The following is a 24,049-nucleotide window of genomic DNA, read 5'->3' as shown; positions in this document are numbered from 1 at the left end:
TTTTTAGGTCACTGCTCTGGTAAAGAGAATATAAGTTCTTGTTCTGAACAGGCAAAACTCACCCTTTTAGAAATGACTTTTAATTTGGTTCTGATAGCTTTAGCTTTCATCAGGCTGATTGCCATATCCGACCTCAGTGCTTAAGTCTTTGAAAGAATGGAGCACAAGTCCTGTGAGGAGCTGGGGGTGTTCCAGTTTAGAGAAAAGGAGGCTCAGGGGTGACCTTAATCTCTACAACTGCCTGAAAGGAGGGTGTAGCTAGTGGGGGGGTTGATTTCTCATCCCAGGAAAGGAGTGGTAGGATAAGGAAAGGGCCGTGTTGGTATCAGGACGTTTAGACTGGATGTTAGGAAAAAAAATTAATGAAAGGGCTGTCAAGCATTGGAAGAGGTTGCCCATGTAAACAGTAGGATCATTACCCCTGGCAGTATTCAAAAAGTGTGACTGAGCAAGGACTCTAAAAGCAGTGTTCTAGCCAAGACAACTTTTTCTTTACTTCAAAAATACATATTTAAAAGTAGTTAACTAAAAAGTTAGCGATCTCATTCTGGAGATGTAATGGACGGCAAAACTGTTAAGCATGAGCTCTAGTCCTGAATCATAATTCCAAATGAAAATGGAAATGCATGCACAATACAGTCATAACAAAAGAATATCACTTGTCAAACGAAAATATTGCAGCATATGAACACATTATTGATTGGGTTATTACACCTGGAGACAAGAGCAATAACCAAGCTCTAAAACATTTCTACTGTCAACCAAGCCACTGTCCTAAACTGAAGGCAGAGTGAGAACTTCAGCCACCAAGTGAAGACGTTAGGCCTAACAGAGGAATGCACAAAAACTGTAATTGAAGAGTTCCAAACTCTTGACTTACTATCTCAGGAAATGAATATAAGCAATGTTAACGTTTTACTGAAATCTAATAACATAAGAATAAATGAATCATCAAGGCGATATAGTCATGCAAAATATTAGGTTTCTTTATTCAGTATTTAAGTTAATCTGAATATACAAACAATTAGCCAGAATGATAAAGTGAAAATAACCAGTATTTGTACTTCTCCAGATTTACACCCATAACACATTTCAGTTAATGTTTTCTGCATGCTCCTGAAACACATTCACTTCTGCTCTGCATTATATGAAAGAAATAGACAAGTGCTTTCACTTCAAACAGAAGCAAAAAGTTACCTTTCATCAGCATGATCTGTACTGTTGATGGCTCCAGAATTATTTGCACACACCAGATCACTAACACTGCAGTGTAACATACCCTTCCTAGAGGAAAAAGCAGCTATTGTTTCACTTCTTCATTAGCTTGGACAAGTGAAGTAAGTGACAATGCTTGAGACAATCATGCAAAAACACTTTTCACATCAATGTGAGAAAATACTTAAATGGTGAGGGAGTATGATCTGTGAAGCAATAATAAATGACACTGATAGATAACCTGCTGATTGCTTTCTGCATACAGGCAATTTAATTAACATCATTTGCCTTGCTGTCTAATACTGCAGGTCTCTTCCCCCTTATCCTTTGACAGGCAACTGTCTAGAAAAGAACTTCATTTTCTAGTTACCTGCCAACATCCAAAACTGCAGGAACAACATTTCTTTTAAGGTGATGTATTCCTAGGGATCTGCTTTCCACAGACTGACAAACAGAACAGCTCCTTTTTGAAGTTAAAGCAGACAGTTTTTGTCTCATCAGTCAGAGGTTAATTAATACTCCTGGATTTAATACATATTTTCTCTCCCAAACTTCTTTGGCGTCTACAAAAACTCCAATGCTTTGAAGGTAGTTGCTGGCATCATACAGGAACATTATGTTTTCTTTAGCTTCTGAACCAGTTCCTATTTAATTAGGGCAAAAGATTCCAACAGACACCTCAATTTCAGTTCTGGGGTAGGTCTTTAATTCACTGGGGTTTGGAGGGGATGTTCAGAACCAGTCCCAAAATCTCATTTTTTTGTATCATCTGACTCCATTTCTTCTGACCACAATAGTTCCTGCTACAATATCGTAGGCTGTTCTGTTATGCTGGAAAAACAGCAGTGTAATGAATGCAGGAAAAAATGATGCAATAGAAAAATTCTTGATCAAAGCTCGTACTGTGGACCTGAAATCAGAACAGAATATTCAGTGCCTTACTTTCACTTTTCTGTGTACATTAGTAGTTAACTTTCAGGTTTAGCACCCAAGTTTTGCACAGCACAGAAGTCGAGCTCTAGAGGAGATTTAAGCACCTATCCTGAAAAATACTCCATGTGACCAAATAATTAGCATTTTATTCTTAGATCACAGAATCTGACAATAGTTGTTGCAGTCTAATTATTGCAAAGGTCAACAACAAAGCAATGGTGCACTTCCTTCCCAATCACACGCTTTTCACACTTAACTTGAATGCAAGGAGCACTTACGTTGTCATACTGACATTAGAAGATGGAATGACTAACACACGGCTGGGTGCAATAAGTACAGATGTTTCACATGTCACAACTCGCAGTCCCAGCAAGAATTTCCCTGGGGTTGCTCCACCTGCTCCCCAAATACAGATTATCTGTAAAAGAAAGGTTATTTCAATTTCACACACCACTGCGTTGTTGACAGGTCTCACAAACTGGGTTGTCCTCAGAACTATGTGAATGTCATGAGCTTCAACATAATCCAAAATACCGTAAAGAGGATTTACTTTATCGGCCAATGATAACATTATTTTTTAAAACCATTTCTTCAACAACTCACAACCATAAATTACAAGAGTTAACGTATATGAGTAGTTACCTCATAAAAGCAGACTAATAACCTGTAGATGAGAGCTACTATCATCATTTTCTGCAAATCTTCCATGGATGTATCTTCATCTATTTCTTCTATGATGTAATGCATGGCAAATTTAGAGATGTCCCTGTACAAAATAAAACTGAACTTTAAAACCATCCTTCTCCCAATACCAGTGTTACCCCTTTAATACCAGAATTCACTCCCTCTGTTCTGGTATTATAAGAGAACAAAAGCTCCTTGCTCTCTCTGACACTAAACAAGCCATTAAAATTCAGAACACTCAGTTTCATTCTGAGTTGCTGCCAAATTTGTTTTGTCTTTTTCATTAAGAAAAGATCATTCTTTATTACCACTTTTGCACAATGGTGTCCCTGGGAAGTAAGCTGCAGAACTGTTCTGAAAATTCTCACACTTCTTGGGAGGTAAACAGATTCTGCACATAATCATCTAACTTGATATAAATGGAAGGCATCCAAGTCTCCAAGTATCTTCTTACACAAACACTCAAGGAAAAAAGAAAAGGGCATTCTTTAGAAGTTAGCAGTCTCTCTAAGGAATCAGAGGAGCCCTGTATCCTCAGGGTTCTCATCTGAGTTCCTCATTCTCATTCTTTGCTGCTCACCATACTCATGTGGAGGCACCTTGGTATGCAATAGGAGGATTTAAACATAAAGCAATTGAAACCTTATGGTTTTTAGTCTAACAGAGCTGTGCAAAGCATCCATTTGGACTTAATGGCATATTTTCATAAGATAAACTCCACAGATCTAACCTCCTTATCTGATACCTGGAATGGATATACTTGCAACACACTAAGGCAAGCATTTTGCACATATGCATCTAATTAAGGCTCACACAGAACTGTGTAGTCCCACTTGAAAATAGTCCATCTAATATTTGTGCCACTTTCCCTCCTCTTTATTCAGGCTTAAAGACAGAAAAAGACCCAAAACAACCCAGGAATTAAAAAAAAAAAAAAACAGTATAGCACAACCTGCATTTCCCTTCAATGCAGCTTTGGTCTGAAGTGTCTTTCTCAAGGCTGCAAGGACCTATGTTTTCATGTCAATTCAGGATAACCCCAAGCACACCATGTCTCAAGAAGAAAACCCCCCAGAACATTTCTCTGAAGTTCCCTGTAAGCAACTGTCTCATAAAACTATTAATATTGAAAATGCTGTAAATTACTCTTCCACCAATTTACAGCAGCAATATACATATAGTTATTCCTTATCTTTCCAGTACTTCACTTGGTATCATTCTCCACCTACTAAAGGCAAAATGGAAACACAAGCTGTCAAGTTACAGCTGGTAGGATCTGGCCATTAAACAGAAATGAACGTTTGACATTTTAATTGCTGCTTATCTGAACAAAACCCAGCGATCATTTACATCAATGTATTTATTGTTTTGACTTTGACCCTCTTCCACACCCCCTTCAAGCTGCAGGTGAAGGTGTCTGGAAGGTGTTACCTGTATAGTATCACTTTACAATCAGGCAACATTTGGATGGTTCTTGAGCAGAAAGCCTGGGTTCTGAAATGTGTCTGTACAGTAGTGGAATTATCGACTACACCAAGATCTCATCTCTTAATCAGACTGAAATATTTGGTTACACCAAAGCAGAATAACTGAGTTAAGGAATAAGGTATCTACAGTAAAGAAGCAGTTAAAGAGGGAAGTGTTTGAGGTAAACTACTACATCTGTGTACAAAAATATGAAATGATGAATCTTTCAGTCTAGTGTACAGTTGACATACACAACGTTTACCTGCACTTTTTAAGAAACCAAATTTACACCCAGTGAAACCTGCAGTGAGGCAGCACTCCTAGCACCAGGCAGTATTTTCAAAATACATACATATCTGATCTGCTTGATCAGATTTTTTTTTTTGGGGGGGGGTGGGGTAGCATTATTTAGGTCAGAAATGTAAAACACAGCACCACAGAAGATGCCATACAGAAAATTAACTTCATCACAGCCAGATCTAGTACATTTTTAAAGGCCATTTTAAAAGTTTGTCTGCCTTTTCTGTGAAAATTATAAAGGACTTTTTAATAATCCTGCTATTCCCCCGCACCCCATAAATCAAATCTAGTACAAGTCTAATCTTTGCTTAGTAGGGAGTTTGTGAGCCTACAGACATGTACAAATTCAGTGTTTTCATCAGCTGACCCAAAATCAGGACGTATTTACAAGGAAGATAGCCTAGTAGTGCTTTTCCTCAACTTCTCTCAGTTATTTAATAATATCATATGCATAGACATACCATAAATACAACCTGACACCTCAAAGAGCATGAAAAGCTTAAGGCTGTATGTAACAAAACTTTAAATTGTTCAACTTACTTTATTCCACTGAGGTGCATAATACTTAAAATGATGATTGCCTTTATAAAGAACAGAATAAAAAAATCCACCATCTCTGCTATGAACCTGTGTGCCAGTGAAGGGATAAGGAACTCCCGACCTGAAACAGAAATAGTTCATATTACCCAGATTTTACTGCACTAACACAAAGTTAACACTAACATCTAAAGCACAACCCACATTAACCTCTCTGCAAGAACATAATCAAGAGCTCTGCTCACATGTTCTTCAAGAAAACTTCTAAAAACGTATGCATAAAAAATAATCTGAATTGTTCAGGTTCAAGTTCTTTAAAAACTTTAAGTCTTTCAGAACTGAGTCCCTCATAATTAGGATCACAGGCAAAATCATACCCTGCTAAAGAGCTGAAGTACATTGAAGATGCATCAGTTTTTGTGTTCTTTTGTTCAGAATAACCTCAGATAACAGATTTATGTAAATCTGAGAGGTCAGATTAAAAAGAAAATTAGACCTACCATAACTTTCCTATCCCTCGGCACCAAGGCTTCTGTGTACATACCAAGTACCAACCCTCACAGTAAAAACACAGCCTATTTTATCTCCACTCAAATACAAACAGGAACGGATGAAAAAATAAGTCATACTTGACATAAACATTCCTACAGACTACTTATAATAAAACATAGCACACTGCTCTACCCCCAGCCAGAAAACATAACACATTTCTCCTATTTAATCTGCCAGGTGCAAATGGGCACAAAGGAGTCACTTATAAGCTTTTGTTGCTCAGGTGATTTAAGCAGAGAAAACATTAGTGTCTTAGAAAGTTTCCAAGAAAGTGTTGCAAAATAATTTCATCTCGACCCAGCTACTCCTCTATTTCCCAAAGAACAAACATGACTCTCACATGAAACCTGCAATGACTCACATCAAAACTTCATTTAGAAATGCCCTTCTACTACCAGATGGAACCTGTGGGAAACAGGGACTCTTTTTGTTACTGTTTCTGAGAATAACGACACAGAGAAAGGACAAAAGAGGAAAGAAAACCACACCATTCTCTAGTCTCAAAAACCATAAAATTTAATTTAGCATAAGCCTTCCCAGTGCAGCAGCTGAGACTGGTGCTGCCAGCCATAGCCCTGTGAGCTGTGAGAGCCGAGCCAAAAGCCCACAGCAGTTTTAAATGGGGTAAAGAGAATCAGGCAGGGATCAGGTAAGAGCCTGCTCTTATTTAACACACCTGGGTTTACACAGCTTTTCATCCCTGCTACACTGATTCCTCTGCATCTAAAGTAACAAGTAGCCTGGCTTTAGGTAGCAGGGGAGCCACAAAGATGGGTCCTGTGAGAATGTGCTGGAAGCCACCTACCATGTCCAGCAGAGCCAATGGCTGATGGCTCTAAAGATGGACACGGTGCCAGCCGAAACTGGGCCCACTGAGGGAGGCTGATAACACCTCTCTGAAAACATATTTAAGAAGGAAATCAAAACGAAGTCACAGGTTTTGCTTCTAGTCAGAGAAGAGAAGCAGGTGAGAATACATGGGGGAGACAACATGGTGACACTAAGGTCAGAGAAGGAGAAGGTGGAGATCAGTCAAGGTGGAGAAGGAAGGGCAGGAGGTCCTCCAGGTGCCAGAGCCGAGATTCCTCTGCAGGCTGTGGTGAGACCATGGTGAAGCTGCTGTGCCTCTGCAGCCCACGGGGATGCACAGGGAATGCAAAATCCAGCCACAGCGCGTGGGGGAGGTGCCCACGCTGGAGAGGGTGGATGCCTGGGGGAGGCTGTGACCCCACTGGAGACCTGGTGGACAGAGGGGGTCCCTGCTTCCAGGCTGGAGCAGCTTGTCCTTGAAGAACAGCACCCCATGGAAAGAGAGAGACCCACACCACAGCAGTTTTGGGAGGACTGCGTGCCCATGGGGGAACTCACACTTCAGCAGGCGGGGTTTGGCTGCTGTTCATCAGAGTGGAACCACGCTGGAGAATTTCATGGAGAATTGTCTCCCCTGGGGGGCACCCCATGGCCTCACAGGGGAAGGACTGCTCTTCCAGAGCAATGGAAGAAAATCTCGGTGATGAACTGACCAAAACCCCCACGCCCGGTCTTCCCTGCACTGTCGGTGGGAAGGAGGGAGGGGCTGGGGGGAAACTGTTTTACGGGCTTATTTTATTTCTCATTATCCTCCTCTGATTCTGCTAGTAATAAAATTCACTTTGCAACTGAAGTTGAGCCTGTTTTGCCCTTGAAATATTTCTCCTAGTCCTTATCTCACTCATGAAGCCTTTGTTAACTTTTTTTTTCTTTTTCCCTCCTTTGCCCAGCTGTGGCAGGGGAGGGTGAGCAAGCGACTCAGTGGGTGCCTGGAGCTGGGCCAGTGTCAAACCGCAACATGTATTACACTAAAATGGATTCCACTGGCATTGTCAAAGCCTGTCCAAGTTGTCTGTTAAATTCTAATTAGAGATCCTTCAACTGAGGCAGGAGGGAACATAGCCAGTCTTCCAGTCCTGGCTTGAGAACACAGCACTAAGTGAAAGCTTTCATTTGCTCTGTTAAAAACAGCACATTTGTTGAAGTTGGTGGCAGAGACTGATTTATTCACCATTGAATAAATTAAATTAAATGACTGCATAAAAAAGAAGCTACATGGAGCTAGGAAAATAAGTATTCAAATTATGTTTAACTCCATCACATTAAGAAACCTTGGCAACCCTTAGACTCTGGCAGATTTACACTGCAGCGATTCAAGATGTTCCTCATATCAGAAATCCACTCTTTTGCCAAGGGTTACTATTTATTTAGCAAGGACAGCCAAATGCAACATCCATCCAGCTCAACGTCTAGGATCTTGCATCCACATAGTGCTTAACAGAGGTTTAACAGAGGTTAACGGGGCAGCTGGGGCTTGGATGCACCTTTTGCCCTACTGTTCCCAGTGGATGAACAGTAATCTCCTGCAGTAAGGCAGGGAGGGACCAGAGGAAGAAGTGTTTTAAATCATGGTGACTGTCCACAAAGAGCCTGCCACTACCCAGGTACCCGTATTGCTGCTCTGGCACACACCTGCAAGCAGACTGAAGCAGCAGAGGCAGAATTAACAATCCCACTTTTTTACATCCCAGTTTAAAACAACATTAACATAAGCTGTCACTTATTTCAGCTTACATAAGCACACGGGCTGTAAAACTGCATTGGCACAGGGACAGATACATGACCTGCCCTGCCTCGCCTGCTGTGTGGGCAATAATCTACAGCAGGGAAGAAGGAGCCATAATCACTTTAGCTGTTCCAGATATATCCATCTACGATCTGAAGCCAAAACATCAGCACCACAGTCCTTGTTTATAACTGTATTGTATCACTGCACCACATACCTAGTCCCCTTAAGAAGGCCAAGCGTGTTGCAATAGTATGCAACATTCAGAATAACCATGTTCAGCAGCATGAAATGCCATTCATGCCCTAAATTACCTTTAGCATATGGAATTAGTTCCTGAAAAAACAGGTAAAAATCCAAGAAGCGTTTCAGCCTAGCCTTTGTCCCTTTAATGACTGGCAATATCAGTTCATAAGCAAACTCTAAAAGAATCAGGGCATAATTACAGAAAATACTATTTTGTATTCTAACCATGTTTAAGCAACATCTGCTTAAAAACGTAAGAAAGAAGCAAGCTCAGAAGCTAGGCTCCCTTCCCTTGAAAATAAGGAAAAATGAACAAAAAACATCTTTCACACACATATGGCCACTAAGCTTATAAATAATGTCACAGATCAGCAATGTCGTACTTTGTCCTGGAGAGAGAAACGAGCTCTGGCTTTTTTCCAAAGTCCGTCAGCAGTGCTCTCCTCCACAATTTTCTACCATTGCTCACAGTGGTACGAACATTCATGGAATGTGACCTAGGCACTCCTCGACTTGTGAGGACTTGTTGCTGCTCCAGGTTTTACCTGTGATGTGATCAGAGTGACTTTGCTTTACTCCTGAACAAATACAAACAGAAGGGCTGCTGTGCACTGCCTTCAATGTTTACAGCTGCAACAGACGTTTGTTTATCTCGGGTCCCACTGCCTAAGCTTGTTCAATGTCAGTATGTTTTCACTTTCCTGCTTCGATTTGACGAAATTATTTGAGCACCAAGAACTCACTAAAACAGGTGAAGTTATTTTAGATTTCATCATCCAAACGGTCTACTTATAAAGCTAGATGCACTACAAGCCTGTGATCACAAGAATAAGGTACACTGGGGAAAAAAAAAAACAAACTCCTTCGTATGCAGGAAAACATCTTTACAAACTCTGACACTGTAAGCTGTATATGCAAGTCAATTCTCCCAACCTACTTATGCACCAGGTTCTGCATTTACACCCTCGGTATTAGGGCTGTCACTCTGCGTTCAAACTTGTTTATCGACCAAGTTCTGAGCTTACAACCTCGGCATGAGGGCTGTCACCGTGTCACACGGCACAGCCACATGCCCGGCGCCGCAGCCAACGGAAGCGCAGCGACTCCCAACGTCGCACACCCCCAGCTTCCCTTCCCTCTCCAGATCCCGTTTCCCGGAGCTGCGCCTCTCATCAGGCTCCTCTTCCTCCCCAGGCCGAGCGGCCCAGCCCCGGCCCCACTCACCCGCCGGCCTCCCCGTGTCCCTGGAGGCGCCGCTACCGCTGGTGCCGGCGGTGCTGCCGGAGGCCGCCCTGGGCAGGGGGGACACCGCGCCCGCCGCTCCCGGCCAGGCTGGGGTGGCAGCGGCGGGGGCGCGGGGCCCCGTCCCGACAGGGGCCGTGTGTGCCGGTGGCGGAGCGAAGAGGTAGAAGGGGCTGTAGTAGGCAGCGGCGGCAGGCGGGGGCGGCTGCGCGGCGGCGGCAGCGGCGGCGGCGGCGAAGAAGGCAGGTGGGTAGCCCTGCCAGCCCAAGTACCCGCAGTACGAGTCCCACAGCCACTGGTGTACGCGCCGCGCGTACTCCGCCGCGCTCAACTGCTTAGTCCCGCCGCCCTCCGGAGGGGAGCAGGGCGACGGCGAGGACGCGGCATTGGCGTTGGATGCCTCCTCTCCGGCGGCGCTACCGCCCTCCGCCATCGCCGCCGCCCCAGCGCCAGCTCGTCCGCGCTCCGCCACCTCCTCCATCGCGGAGGGTACTGAGCGTTCATCACGCGTGCGCCGGGGATGCACCTCGCCTCTCCCACTTATCGAGGCGGAGTGGGGGGGGAAAAGCCTGACGGGAGAGCACCACGCCAAAGGAGAAACAGGCTTTCCCCCCGCCCCCGCCACGAGATGGTATCGCCCAGCGCTGAGGCAGAGGCGGCTGCCCCTGGTGGGCGAGTGAAGCGGCCTCTAGAGCTGCTCTCGGTGCGCAGGTTCTGCCGTTTTGTTTTCTTGTATTAATGTTGTGAGGGTTTTTTTTCCTCCTCCATCTCTCCCTTTTCATCTTTTCCCCCATCACATATCATGTTCGTCTTCTGAAAACAAAAACAAAACCAAACTCTACCCAGAAAAAAAAGCAAGCAAGCCCCCAAAACCAACCTACGAAATCGCCTAGAACAAAACCCCCACAATCAACAGAATCGTTTATTTTGGAAAAGACCTCTGTAATCGAGTCCAACCTGTGACTGAACATCACCTGAACATCAGCCAGACCATGGCACTGAGTGCCACCTCCAGGCTTTCCTTAGACACCTGCAGGCTCCGTGACTCCACCACCTCCCTGGGCAGCCCATTCCAATGTCTGATCACCCTTTCTGTGAAGAATTTCGTCCTAATGTCCAACCTGCAACTCTCCGGAGAAGAGGCACCTGGCTACACGCTCCTTTCAGGTACTTACCGAGAGGGATAAGGTCCCCCCTGAACCTCCTCCACGTTAAACACCCTCAGCTCCCTCAGCAGCTCCTCATAGGACTTGCTCCCCTCAAACGCTGAACAAAGAACCAGCAGCAGGTTTAAACACAGTTCTTCAAGCTAACTTTCAGTCTTTAAGGTTTCTGTGTTCTATTAAGCATCTCAACTAGACCAGGAGTTATGTCTGACAGAGATGTTAACATAGCTCAATACTGAATTAGCAAGTAATACATCCCGTGAATCTGGAATGTTTCCCATGTTGAAGACAGCAAATGCCACAACTGAACAAAAGCAGCAGTTTCTCCCTCTCCCTGTTGAACTATTTTCCCATTTAACCTCAACTAATTTTAAAAAATAAAGTAATTTCATAAAACCATAGCATCATAGAATGCCCTGTTTTGGAATGGACCTTAAAGATCCCTGCCCATGGGCAGGGACAGCTGCCACTAGCCCAGGTGGCTCCAAACCCCATCCAACCTGCCAGGGATGGGGCATCCACCGCTTCTCTAGGCAATCTATTCCACTGCCTCACCATCCTCACAGTAAAGAATTTTTCCCGTGTATCTAACAGAAATTTCCACTCTTTCAGTCCCAGAAGTCTCTCTGCAGTGAGCCTCTAATACAAATAAGCTGAGGTGAATTGCTAAAGTGATTATCAAATAATGACCCACACCATATTATGCAGTTATGTAAGGTGCTGGCACTCACTGTGTCACTATGTTTTTAATTACACTGCCATGTTTTGTAACATAGACCTTGGTGAAATCAATATGGGTAAATGTTTAGGGAAACGGCAAGTTTTAGCATGATTAGGAAGGAGGAAAGGAGGGAAGACAGACAAGTATATAGGGGAAAACATGGTTTTAAACCATCTATTAATTCCTAATAGAAAAACTGTCTTGGAAAACTGATAATAAATGTAATGTAACAAGTTTTGGTTTGTTTTGTTGGAGTTTTTTTTGTTTTGTTTGTTTGGTTGGTTTGGATTGCTGTGGTTTGGTGGTTTTTGGTTATTTTTTTTGTTGTTGGTTTGGTTTTTTGGTTTTTTTTTGTCTCTGTAGCCACAGGTTTTGAAAGCCAGATCAATTACAAGATCTCAGAGACTTCATATAATGCTGCCAGTCACATGTAAATTGTAGGCTCACCAGCAGCAGCATTACACAGGCATAACCATAGTTAGAACTCACTATGAGATTATTCTGGATATTCAAGGTGAAACAGAATCACTGACAGTAGAGAGCAGGGGCCTAACAGGTAACAATGTCATGTTTCCTCATGCCCAAATTTTTCAGTTAATAGTTTTGCATTCTTCTGCTTACAAAAAAAAAAAAAAAACAACAAAAAACCCTCAAAACTGACCTACAAATTCTGCAAGCATTCAGAATTTTCTATTCTGGGACACATATGACGGGGATGCTGTGACAACAGGGCTTGCCAGTAGTGAGAAACTCACAGCTTAGGCTTTTTATGACAGAGGGTCTTGTTTCATTGCTGTGTCAGATTGCCACACAAGGCAGTATTTAATAGCCTTCTGCAGCACCGATTTCTTGCTGCTTTGCTTTCTCTTGTGGGTGGGCAGCTCATAGTACCAGGTGATGAAAGTAAGTAGTGTGATGCCTTGGCAGTTAAATACCCTCTTCCCTAAAAATGAGATTCAGGCAAGAGGAAATGTTCTGAACTAGATCAAAAGAAGGAGATAAGCACCTAAAAGCTTATCATAATATCATAATCATAAAAGTATCATAATAGTTAAGGTTTAAGAGGAATCTGGAATCTCACCTTAAGGTAATGCTGAAAAACCTGATCAGCCACTCTTGAGTGGGGAGTCCTTCATGGTCAATAGGAGGTAATCAAACACTGGCGTGCTGTAAACCTGGCTGTTGTACAGAGCTACAGACATTGTACCTTTGCTCATTTTTTATATGCCTTCCAGCATTTTGTTTTCAAAGGTCTTAAACCACTTTTAAAATTGAGGAATTGCTGAAGCATTGAAGTTCAGTTCTTTACTTTGCTCAGGGGATAACAGATCACATCTCCTGCATCATGCTGAAATATTCTAATAATAGGAGCTCTTCTGAAGAGTCCTTGGATGAGCGTTGGACATTAATCAACAACAAGCTCTTGTCATTGCAAAGTGGTTAATTATTGTTAGGCCCAGCAGCTACAGTAATTCATGCTATTTAGACATTTGTATCAAGTATTTATGTTCATGTACAGAGTGAAATTAAATGTAAATGATGGTTAAAGAAATTCTTCATCACTGAAACTATACAGAGCCACCAAAGAGTTAGAACCTTCCCCCTTGTGGGGGCAAGCAGCCAGATACAGAACATAAAACTTGAGCCAAAAAACATATGTATGCATTTACATAAATATAATGTAAAATGTTATATGTTTAGTGTGGAAAATGGTACAACTTTCTCCCAAATTAAATTAATTCAGCCTTTCACTCTGAAACTGATCAGTCTCATCCATCTAAGGAACTTGAAGGAGATATTGGCTCTAAAGCCTTACACAGTTGACTGAAGCAACTTCTTTCTAATAGATGCAACTTCAAGTGAAATACAGAAGAAACAGAATCCTGGTGGCCACAGTTGATAAAAAGGTCATAGCAAATCAGCTAGAGGAAAAAAAAAACAAAAAGAAACTTTTCCACTTTTATCTTAGGGTACACGAGTTTTTTGTGTGGTTGCCTGTTTATTAGTACTGTCTGGTTTAGGAGTTGTGCTTAAACACCTTTATTTGCCTTTTACCTTGGCCTTGTTTGAAGGAAGAGTAACAACAAAACAGCTTTACTCAGAAACGTAAAGCCTTACTCAGAACCTGGGAAGCCTTACTGGTTACCTAATTCCCTCTTTGTCACATTCCCTTCTCTTCCCAGGGAGGAAAGAAATATGGTGGTGCCTCTGTTGAAGCAGCAGCAGGACTATGGCTTTGGAGAGTAAGTCTTTGGTGGTCAGCGGTGATTAGGTAAGGTCCTCAGCATGCAGCAAGACCTAGGGAAGAAGGGCTAAACTTAAGAAGTCACCACTGAGTTTTGGTGGTGGAGTAGGGAATGCTCTCTCCCACAAAACTTCTGGCACACAAAAAGTTTTTTCAGGGTTATTTCAACTATAAAGACAGAGCAGGTTCTTGTCTTCTGGTAGTCAGAACATTCCTTGGGGATCATTATTTATGATTGTTATGTAATAAGAGGGGGATTTTATCATAAGTCAGGGGCCTGGTTATAGCCATCTTCAGAGAGCAGCAGTTATTTCTGGGCAATATTTTCACAGCAGTTGGGCCGAAATCACCTCCTGAATCCACTTTGTATGTTCTTGGTAACTGCTGTGCTTATTATCATTTCGTGTAATGGACTGAACCTTACCTCCATTTGTCTGGAAACTTCCACATTTTAGAAGGATCCCAGTTGAACAGCACATCAGGAGAGTGCACTAAGGGTGCACACTGAATTGAACCCCTGAAGCATTCCAAATGGACAAATAGTTTGATCTCTAGGAAAGATATGTGAGGCACAGGGAGATGATCACATAGTGCAGTAACATCGAAGGAACTCCTGCAGATCCAGATACGTTGAAAATTCAGGAAAGAGTAAGAAAAAAAGTGATTTGTCTGCAGAATAACTACGGCCTTAGCAAGTGCCTAATTCTCTAGCACATGGAAAAGATTTCTGGTTTTCAAGCACAGATTTGAAATTACTTACTCCTTTATCTTCAATGGTTCTGTTAAGTATTACTTTTATTTTCAATCATGTTTTTTTTTAATGGAGATATGCTTAGCAGTGTTTAAAAAAAAAGGGAAAAACAACCGAATAGATCAATTTAATAATTAGTAACAAGTAGTTATTTTTAATTCTTCCTTGTTCATGCCACTCAAACCTTTACCTTTTACCAAGATAATAACTTCAAGATCAAAGTAATATTGTTTTTACAGTGACTTTTAGAGGGGAGAATTCCCCACCTCCTTGGCAAACAGCATTCACGTCCTTTGTAAACGCTGGAATCCCGCAGTTTGTCATTAAAAGCTTGTGAAGGCCTGGCCTCGACTGTTTCCTGCCATCTGGTGGGTACTTGGAGTCACTACCTCGATGCTTCTAATTTCCATGGGTTCTTCCTAACTAATTTTCTAAACAACTAAGGGAGTGTCACAGAACGCGGAAGGGCTGAGGTTGGCAGGGACCTCTGCAGTCCACCTGGCCCCCTGCCCAAGCAGGGCCTCCTAGAGCAGGACCATGTCCATGGGACTTCGGAATGTCTCCAAGGATGGAGACTCCACCACCTCTCTGAGTGACCTGTGTTCTAGTGTTGGTCACTTGCACATGACAACAGTTTCCTGACCTACAGAGGGGAAACTCTGGTGTCTCAGTGTGTGTTGTCTCTGGTCATGTCGCTGGGCACCCCTGAAGAGAGCCTGGCTCCCTCCTCTTTGCACCCTGTTCTATTTAAGAAAGTTTGACATCCATTGAAGCTTTTCATAGGAAAAAAAAAAACCTCTTTACATTTAGACACTTAAATTAAAAACTTGCCTTCTCTTTTACATGCATTTTACCGGCTGATTGACAGCATCTGTACTAGTGAATATTTGACCCATGCAGGCTTATAGAAATTAACTGGCTAATTACACCATACACATTTTTTCCATATCAATATATGAACCAAATTCACTCTTTTCTGGTTTTGGCAGTGGCACTGATTTTAGGGCATGACCACAGTATTAGTGCAGTGTAACACAGTAATCAAGGGGTATATCTTGTTTGACAGCACGCAGTAAATAAAAAAAAGATCAATGAGACCTTAGGGATGCTTGGCATTTAGCAGTTCATTCCTTGCTGGAATCAGCCATCAAATATAGATTAGTCTTGCTGCTGAAAACTTGGTGGCTGCAACTGCTCATGGTTGAGATGACGCATCAAATCATCATTCTGCAGTTTGTTGGCTATTTCTATTTGTAAGATAAACTTGATTTCTCACAAAATTAGTTTTTAACCTTTAATTGTACACAAATTCATGTAAAGTAGAAGCAGATTGTTGATTTAGCACTCCTTTGTAATTTTGAATTTAACGACAGGTTGCAGGGAAAGAACAGTCTAACCTACTGGAAATGTATGGCAAGTATTTTTTATGATGACCACACTGAAGTGACGAAAGTTGGTTACGGATTTGTTTTTTGTTATGTGGTTGACTAAGAGTGCTGGATATAATCTATATTAGAAGTCTCTCCCTACTTTTCTGGTTTAGAGTAATGCATTGACTTGGCATCCTTTTCTTCAGTTGAAGCAATTGCCTTGGGTCTGTCCCTGCAAGGCCTTCTTCCTTTTCTTTAAACTTTTGCCCTCTGACAAAGGTCTGAGGTGTGCTCAGACTGTCAGGCACGTGTTGTTACTTCACAGGACCTTTTTCTGCTAAGAAACCAATTAGAGCAACGTACCCAAGACCCAAGTCCTGCTCGTTGCAGGATCATGAATGTCAGGGTGAAGGTCTAGCCACGAAGGAGTTTGCCTTCAAATGTTGAAAGACGAATCAGATCAGCCTTCACAGACTTTGAATTTGATGGGGGAGTTAAATCCCTCAGAGGAGCTATAAGAATTTGCCTGTGTAGTGATTCAGGGCTGTCTTGCTGCTTTCTGCTTATCATCAGGACTTGATACTTGGTTTGTGTCTTACCTCCAGAGCAGTAAGTGGCATCCTGTTGCTGCATAATGCCTTGTCCTCTCTTTGATGCTGTATGAAAGAAAGAGTCAGTATCTCAGGCCAGAAGGCTGCAGAATGAGATTATTTTGTGGAACACATTACAATTATGGTTTAAGGATTAAACAACAACCCTTCAAAATCCTTTTATCATGACAAGTATGCGATGCCCATTTTTCTGCGATGAGGCACATCTAAGTGATACATGAAGTGGACCACCTGTGATTGAAGCCATCTAGAGAAACAATAGAAGGCAAACCTTACCAGCTTACACTACATCATGATCATCTCCCTAGACATAATCACTGGAAGATACAGGTGTACCTAGAAGTGAGAATTGTGAAAAGCTCAGTTTGCTGGCTGTCACCAAAGTTATGTGCCATGACACTTCAGGTGTATCTGCTGGCATGCAGAATATCCTTGACTCACTGTCAGGTGGATTATGCCAGCAAAAGTGATAATATTTTAGTAAAATAGGAGGAGGAGCTACTTTTTCTCACTCTAGCTTTTGAAACAGGGTTTAAGGAAGAGAAAGCCTATAGGACAAACAGTGCATTAGAGTAAGCTCTGAACAACTTTGTTTTTAAACAAGTACATTTTCCTTTTTATTTTGTAAGAAGTTTACTGTTGAAAAAAAGATATATATTAAAGCAAACACATTATACACATAGGTTAAACATCAGATAGCAAAACTGTAAAGAATGAGCACTACTGGTTGTATTGTATAGGGTTTACAATCAAAGATATACTTAAAAACCCTTAAGAGTTAATGTACTTTCAAGGTAAGTTAGGCACAAAATTTAGCTTGTAACTAGCTCTGCAAACATCTCACTGTGATTTCACTGATACAAAGTATTACAGGTGATCAAAAACATAAGCTGACTTAAAATTTTTTAAGTTTTATTCGTACTATGTGCTGAAATAGTACAAATGTATACAATACTCCACCTTTGTTAAAAAAAAAACATAGCAACTGTAAAGTAGAGTCAAAGGGCTAAACAGGAAATTACCCCTTTATTTGGGCTCAGTATTAGTATGGCATAAATCTATGGCTTTGCTGTGTGGACGTATTTGAAACTGAGTCAGTCCTACAAATGTGGGGGAAAAAAACCCAGGATATTTTTAATGAACATGATGAGCTACAATACAAATATTTTAAGGGAACTTTATTAGTAAGGAAAACTAGCTGGTATCAGATGTGTCTGTCCTCCTTGGTTTTCTGTATAAGATGCAAGATAAAATGTGAAATTTTAAAAAGTGATTGTGTCACCAGGAAAAAAAAAGGAGGGGGGAGAAGAAACCAAAGGATCAAAAAACCTTCAAGTAATTTCCTGAAAGGTTTTAGCATTGATGAGGCCCTAGCTTAGCAAGAATTACTAATTTCAAGTGAGAGGGCAACAGCAAGTCTGTGAACCATAATAAAAATCTTATTTCACAGCAAACTGTGGGATCTTCTAAATATGCATATTAGAAACGTTTTTGATTAAATTACCAGATTTTTTTTTATTTTCAGTTAGCAAAATATATTTCTGTGCTAAAAGTTGTCCTTTTTTACTTGTTTGAAATGAAACACATTATGATTGCAACAGAACTGCAAGAAACTGCATACTTTCTACAGGTACATTTTTACTGCATCATCCAGGAATTGCTTAATAGGTAAAAATAAACACCTTAAAGTCTTAATGCTGTTTTTGATTAGCAGAAACACAAAAAGGAATGCACTGAAGCAAGATGATAAAAAAAGTGTATCATGCAGTATGTTGGCTTAATGTATACAGTATTTCAAACCAATGATGTGACTGGAGGGGTAGGGGGTTTAACCTATTACATTCCCATTCAGAATTAAAACTGTATGTGAAGACAAACTGTGTGGAGACGTGACCAGGACCAGGGTGCCTAACAAAAGGGTGCCAGATGTGTTTTTGTTCCTAGCATGCAGAGCTAATGCTTGAAGGCCTATGACAGCAGCATGGATTCCTGCTACTTCTAGTTCTTTACATTACTGCTTTGTGTGTGCTGGCCACAGTCTGGCCGTGGTCAGCAAGTGCTCTATGGCATGAGGAAGTCAACCCACAATCTCTGCAGGTTCAGTGACCAACTTAGATCCATCCCACGCTGTCTTGAACTGTTCAGGAACCGGAAATTCTTTCTGGTAGGAAACAAAAGCAACAATGATGGTTAAACAAACGGGAGATATCTCATGAAAACTGGTAGAATACTATTAGTTCTACATGACTGCAAAAGCTTTGATAGCTCAGACATGCCAGGATTAGAGGGAAGCCTTCTTCATTACCCTAGGAAGCTATTTCACAATGCCACACAGGAAAAAGCCTGATTGCTACCCAGTTTCAAATAGCCTTGGTATGGTCCTACTTTGCAGTAATCCCTCTCACACCATTATCTGCATCAACTAAGTAAATAAGCCTCATGTCAGAAATGACTTCAGATTCCATCGGTGTCTGGGTTGGAAGACAGTAGAGAGGATTTAGATGCGGAGATTAAGCCAGGAGTCTAATTTTAAGGACAAAAGCAATACTGCAACATGGAAGAATAAAATAAAATAAAAAACGCCAATGATTTTAAGTGTGATACACTTCCAAATAGTCAGCATACTTTGTGGGGTACACAAAATGAAGCAGAACATCAAATAATGTGCCCTTCCATTCTACAAATTCAGTGAAATGATGGGAAATGTTGTTGAGCATTTCTCTGTATCCCGTAAACAAAAATTATGTGAAGAGAAGGTTTTTCATTCAGTCCTCAAAGAGGTGTTTTGATAGCCAGTAATTTCTGATGTTATGGTGATTTTGAGGCAAGACTGACCCAAAGGACTCGTTTTAAAAAAGAAATAGGTGAATATGCGCCCATTAAAATGGTTCCCTTTTTACTTGTCTAAAGCTGGACATCCAGCAGTCACTTTTGGAAATATGAAGCACAAAAGTTTTCATTGCAAATTTTATTTTATAAAGCCTAAACCTCTGTACTAAATTCCAGCCCAAAAGACTAACAAGAAATCTAAGTTCTGGCTATGGCCATGCACTGCAATTTCAACTCTGCTCTATTGAGGACACCAGGGAACTATTACAAGCACACTTTGCCTGCTTGTGTGCGAAGTGACAGAGCATGACTTTACCAGAAATGCCACTGGGCATAGTATGAAAATTTTGCTGGAACAGGAAAGGAACTGGGAAAATGCACCAGTTTAAGTGGCTTTTAAGGATATATGTTGAAAACAGCACAAAGTACTACAGCTGCTACCCATGTATCAATAGCTTTAGAAAAACCAAGTATATTATACTGTATTATTTCACCTGTAGTAGTATTGTATTTATCTTAGTTTTAGCCTCATCATCTTCAGACTTAAGTGCTCTTCTGGGAAGTCAATTTCTTTGGGAGATTATGTTTAGATATAAAAAAGATCAAATGGACAGGACATGAAGCCGTTATCCATCAGAATGGAAAGAGAGGACACAATTTCTGATCTCTGAAATTACTTTGTGCCCCAGAAAATAAGAAATTCTTCCTCCTGAAATACAGGCACATAGAAATTAAATTGTTTTGGATCAGTTTTTGGTGACATAATCTGTGTGTTGCATCAGTTTCTTTCCTAGCAGTTTAAGTGCTCTTAACTGCCAAGACTAGTATGGAACAGAAAGGAAATAAAAAAAAATAAATTCACTCACATAATCACCATCTTGGGGGATGAGAATGTTCATCTCAGATGACTTGGCACTCACAATCTCACAATCCAATGACTCGTCACTTAGGTAGATGTGGCAGCCTTCTGTTTTATTAATAGAAATGGTTGGCACTTTCCCCATCACCTGAAAAATAAAATCTACTTAACATCAAGTCTTAAAATGCAAACAGAGATACTGTTAACAAAATCCTCATTGCCTTCTAGGCCTAATTTTGACCACCAGCATCTGATCTCTTTGTCACCTGCCTGTGTGATGCTTTAATTTGATTTGTTGGACACTGAAAATTCTTATACACAACAGCAAACCTGTAATTTACAGCAAGCTTTTAATATACAATTTGATGACAGCACTTCTCTGATTCTTTCTTATTTCAGTGATACTTTTGTGCTGATATTTAGGCTGTGTTCACCTTGTTCATCAGTGAGAATTGGCTAAGTCAAACATGTTAACTTCAACCCAATAAGGGCAAAGGAAAGACCCCAGCATATAGTATTCAACAAGGGATTTGTAATACATTCTGAAGATTTCAAAGCTCTTGCAGCATGCAACAGGAAAGAGTTTTTATCCCCTTCAGGCAAGCTACAGTTCTAAATAAGTCCTAAGATCAATTTAATTAAATCTTTAAAACTATTTCATATGTCTCTTTAAGAGCAAGCACAAGATTTACTTGAGGCGACAAAGGGAAATCTTCTCTTGTTTACAATTTTACAGATTGAAAGATTTCTTCATGGCTAACAGTCTGACTCACTGGTTGTCAGTAAAAATTCCTGCTCCTGCCCTCTCTAGCAAGGATGACAATATACTCTGGACATCAAAACAGCAGAGATTATCCTAAGCCATACAACAGTGACAGCATGTGACAGAGATGTACTTGTTAATGAGAGTGTCTCCCATCACTTAATTAAAGAATATCTTTCCATTTCAGTTCCTTAAATGTGGCAGTAAACCAAGTGGTCTGTCCTCTTGGATCCCACCCCTATCCTGAGGTCTGAGCTAAACAGTGGATGACTGCATCTTAAAGTTCCTTTTCTTAAATGAGTTCTTATGTAATGGAGAACACAAGGAAGGGGTGTTTAAAAATTTTTGCAAACATCTGGCAAGAAAAAAAGATACCACTGAGATAAGGGAGAGACAAGCAATATGACACTGAAGTTACCATAGCAAAATCTGTAGGATTAATTTACTGAAATCTGTTGCATTAACATATCATGTATTTGGACATTTTGAACTCAGGTCTTCCAATTACTGAGAAAACTGAGGTGCTTAGCACTTGGCATACACCAGCCCTGGGGGAGCTGCCTGATTTAAGCAGCATTCAGCATATAACCAGACCCTACCTTCTTAAGTGTATCTCCACTCCGCTCCATGACATGCATAGAAGCCTTATGCAATATTCATAGAACATGATTAATTTTGATTCTAAGAATTTTGATTCTTATAAAAGGTATTTCCACTTTATTTGAGTATTAGCAAGCTGTGGTTTTGCTATTCATTACATATGAATTTTTCAGCTTTCATGAATAGTTTAAGAGGTAATGATTAAAAATAATACAATTATTTTAAAACTGCTCAAATAAGTGCCTGGGATCCTTAATTAACTGCCTCTGCTGTAAAAAGACATGTCGTGATCATGAATAAAACAGATTGTTACAGTTCAGAAGATAATGCAGTGTTGGTAACAATGTCAGTCACTTGCACAAGGTTCAAAATATAAAGCCCCATCTTGCTCCTATTCCCTGTGGTGGCTGTGACCATTATTTCTGAAGCATGAAGCAGGACTGCCTACATTTAATATCACACAGCAAAAGACCTCACTTTGAAGAGTGGCAGTTTAATATAATAATTAAAATTTCTTTTTCACTTTAAATAATACGTCTTGGAGTCCTTTCTTGAGATTACATTGTGTGTCAGACACAACCCAGTATTAGAGCAAGTAGTTAGACCTCTCTGGAATTGGGTGACTGAAGTGCTGTAAATGTCAAACAGACTGTATATTTTGAGGAGGACAAGTGTCCCCTGTAGAAAGGGCAATGTATAGACTTAAAATGCATGCATTTTCTTTTCATGAGAATCACAAGGAAGATGACCTCTGATGAAGCTTTTTGAAGGCAAATAAGTACATTACTTATTTATATAAAGTGTCACATCACTGGCCAGAGAGATTTTTTGAAATCTCAGCACCTACTTTTATTTCATAGCATTTAGCTGTCCTTTGACAGTCTATTTGAACATTTCCATTGAGAGGATAAGAAAAAAATCTTGTGCACTTAGAAATCAATTAGCTAACTGCTAGAATTTCTTCTGTAAGCACCACTGAACTTTCAAGTGCTGGGCGTTGTGTAGCATGAAAGCAAGCAGACTGGGGACAGAAGTAACAATTCTGCCAGTGTACAGATCTCTCAGCTTCACCAGAACCAGAAAACACTGGGCTATGGGAGGATTGTTCAATGATAATAAACAGTTTTCACAAGCATTTCTAAAAATATCAGCAGAATTTAGTGCATATAAAGATCCATTTGGATACTTCTTAATTTTGTTGTGCTCTGTGAGTTTTTAAAATATTTTGTAACTATATTTTGGGCTTTTTTTCCCCCCGCTTGTTCTAGGTCTGTCTTCACCTCTCAGATATTTACCTGAATCTGAATATCCCTGGAGTTGATCACTTCCACGATTCCCACAACATTGTCAAACACAAGGCCAAACTTTTTACAGTTGTCTAAAATAAAAGCAGTCATAAATAAGAAAGGCAAGACAAAAGCAAATACACACAAATACAAACGAATGCACACCTGCTATATTAACTACGAAAATTCCCAGTCCTGCATTGGATAGCTGAGTGACTTTACTCTCGTGATCAATCATTAAAGTTAATGGAATGAGTCAGATGCATTATTAATCACATAAGTCAGTTTTTTCAAGATTGTCACTTGAAGCCCAGCTGAGCTACTCACTCACCAATAGTAATTGAGTTGATTTTTCCTTTTATCTGAAGTGTAGATTTGTTACACTTAAAAATGTAGGCCACTTGCTTGAGTTCAGTGTTGTTAATGACCAGGTCATTCTTATCTTCTTGATATTCCTGTTTCAAAAGAAAGTTTATTTAATTGGTTGTCTTTTACTAACTGTCTTTAGCAAACAGTCAGACAGAGTTTAGTACAATTTATCCTCGAGTCATTGCATCTTCAGTTACAACAGAACAATATCCTTCCTGTGGCTTATAATCCTGATCTGCTTGGTGACCAGATCTCACCTAACTGACCCCTGGATGACACTGTATCTTTTAGAGCTGCAGAGCTGAAGAAGTTAGCACAGACAGAGATAAAATCCATTAATTTTGCAACAAAGATGTTATGCTCATCATTTTAAAAGGCACTCACAAAACTGTTCTTTGGCTCCCATCTGATTCAGACTGGAGAACAAAGAAAGTTTTCCTTCCCTAAGTGTTACAATGTTTTATACAGCATGTTGTGAACACATACAGGCACTACTGCATACAATTACGGAGTAATAGGTGAAGAAACTTCCTTTCATTAGGCTTAAAAAAGCAATTACACTCCATGGATGTCCCGGAAAGGTTAGGGATCCACAAGGAAAGTTCCAAGTAGCAGAACCATAATGCAACATAACAGACAAATGGTGACTGCACCTTATGCAAACTAGACTCTACTGTAACATACACTGACTGTGTATATAACCTTCT

General features: G+C 40.7%; 2 protein-coding genes and 1 long non-coding RNA gene across 4 annotated transcripts in view; 1 reads left to right on the top strand and 2 right to left on the bottom strand.

Annotated features, from left to right (window-relative positions):
- Positions 1-965: 965 nt before the first annotated feature.
- On the bottom strand, positions 966-10,268 carry FAM8A1 (family with sequence similarity 8 member A1). Its single transcript, XM_014876860.2, has 5 exons — positions 9,755-10,268; positions 5,140-5,260; positions 2,791-2,914; positions 2,427-2,566; positions 966-2,125 (listed from the first exon to the last, which is right to left on the bottom strand). Exons 1-5 carry the CDS (start codon positions 10,251-10,253, stop codon positions 1,981-1,983), a joined length of 1,029 nt encoding a protein of 342 aa, XP_014732346.2. The 5' UTR covers positions 10,254-10,268; the 3' UTR covers positions 966-1,980.
- The window catches only part of LOC148225286 (uncharacterized), a 26,210-nt gene continuing 12,422 nt past the window's right edge, over positions 10,262-24,049 (top strand). Inside the window, exons 1-2 of the long non-coding RNA XR_015805200.1 lie at positions 10,262-10,939; positions 13,843-13,931. This is a non-coding gene — a long non-coding RNA (uncharacterized LOC148225286). The remainder of the gene's footprint in view (positions 10,940-13,842; positions 13,932-24,049) is intronic.
- CAP2 (cyclase associated actin cytoskeleton regulatory protein 2) overlaps positions 17,225-24,049 on the bottom strand; it is a 70,375-nt gene continuing 63,550 nt past the window's right edge. For both annotated transcript variants that reach the window (XM_014878340.2, XM_014878331.2), the window contains 4 exons: positions 23,305-23,428; positions 22,983-23,065; positions 20,332-20,472; positions 17,225-18,797 (listed from right to left, as the gene is read on the bottom strand). In XM_014878340.2, the coding sequence (XP_014733826.2) occupies positions 18,714-18,797; positions 20,332-20,472; positions 22,983-23,065; positions 23,305-23,428 (432 nt within the window). In that variant the 3' untranslated portion in view covers positions 17,225-18,713. The remainder of the gene's footprint in view (positions 18,798-20,331; positions 20,473-22,982; positions 23,066-23,304; positions 23,429-24,049) is intronic.

This window comes from Sturnus vulgaris, chromosome 1 (genome assembly GCF_052056855.1).
Source record: "Sturnus vulgaris isolate bStuVul1 chromosome 1, bStuVul1.hap1, whole genome shotgun sequence".
Taxonomy (NCBI): Eukaryota; Metazoa; Chordata; class Aves; order Passeriformes; family Sturnidae; genus Sturnus; species Sturnus vulgaris.
This window is presented reverse-complemented; position numbering and strand designations above follow the sequence as displayed.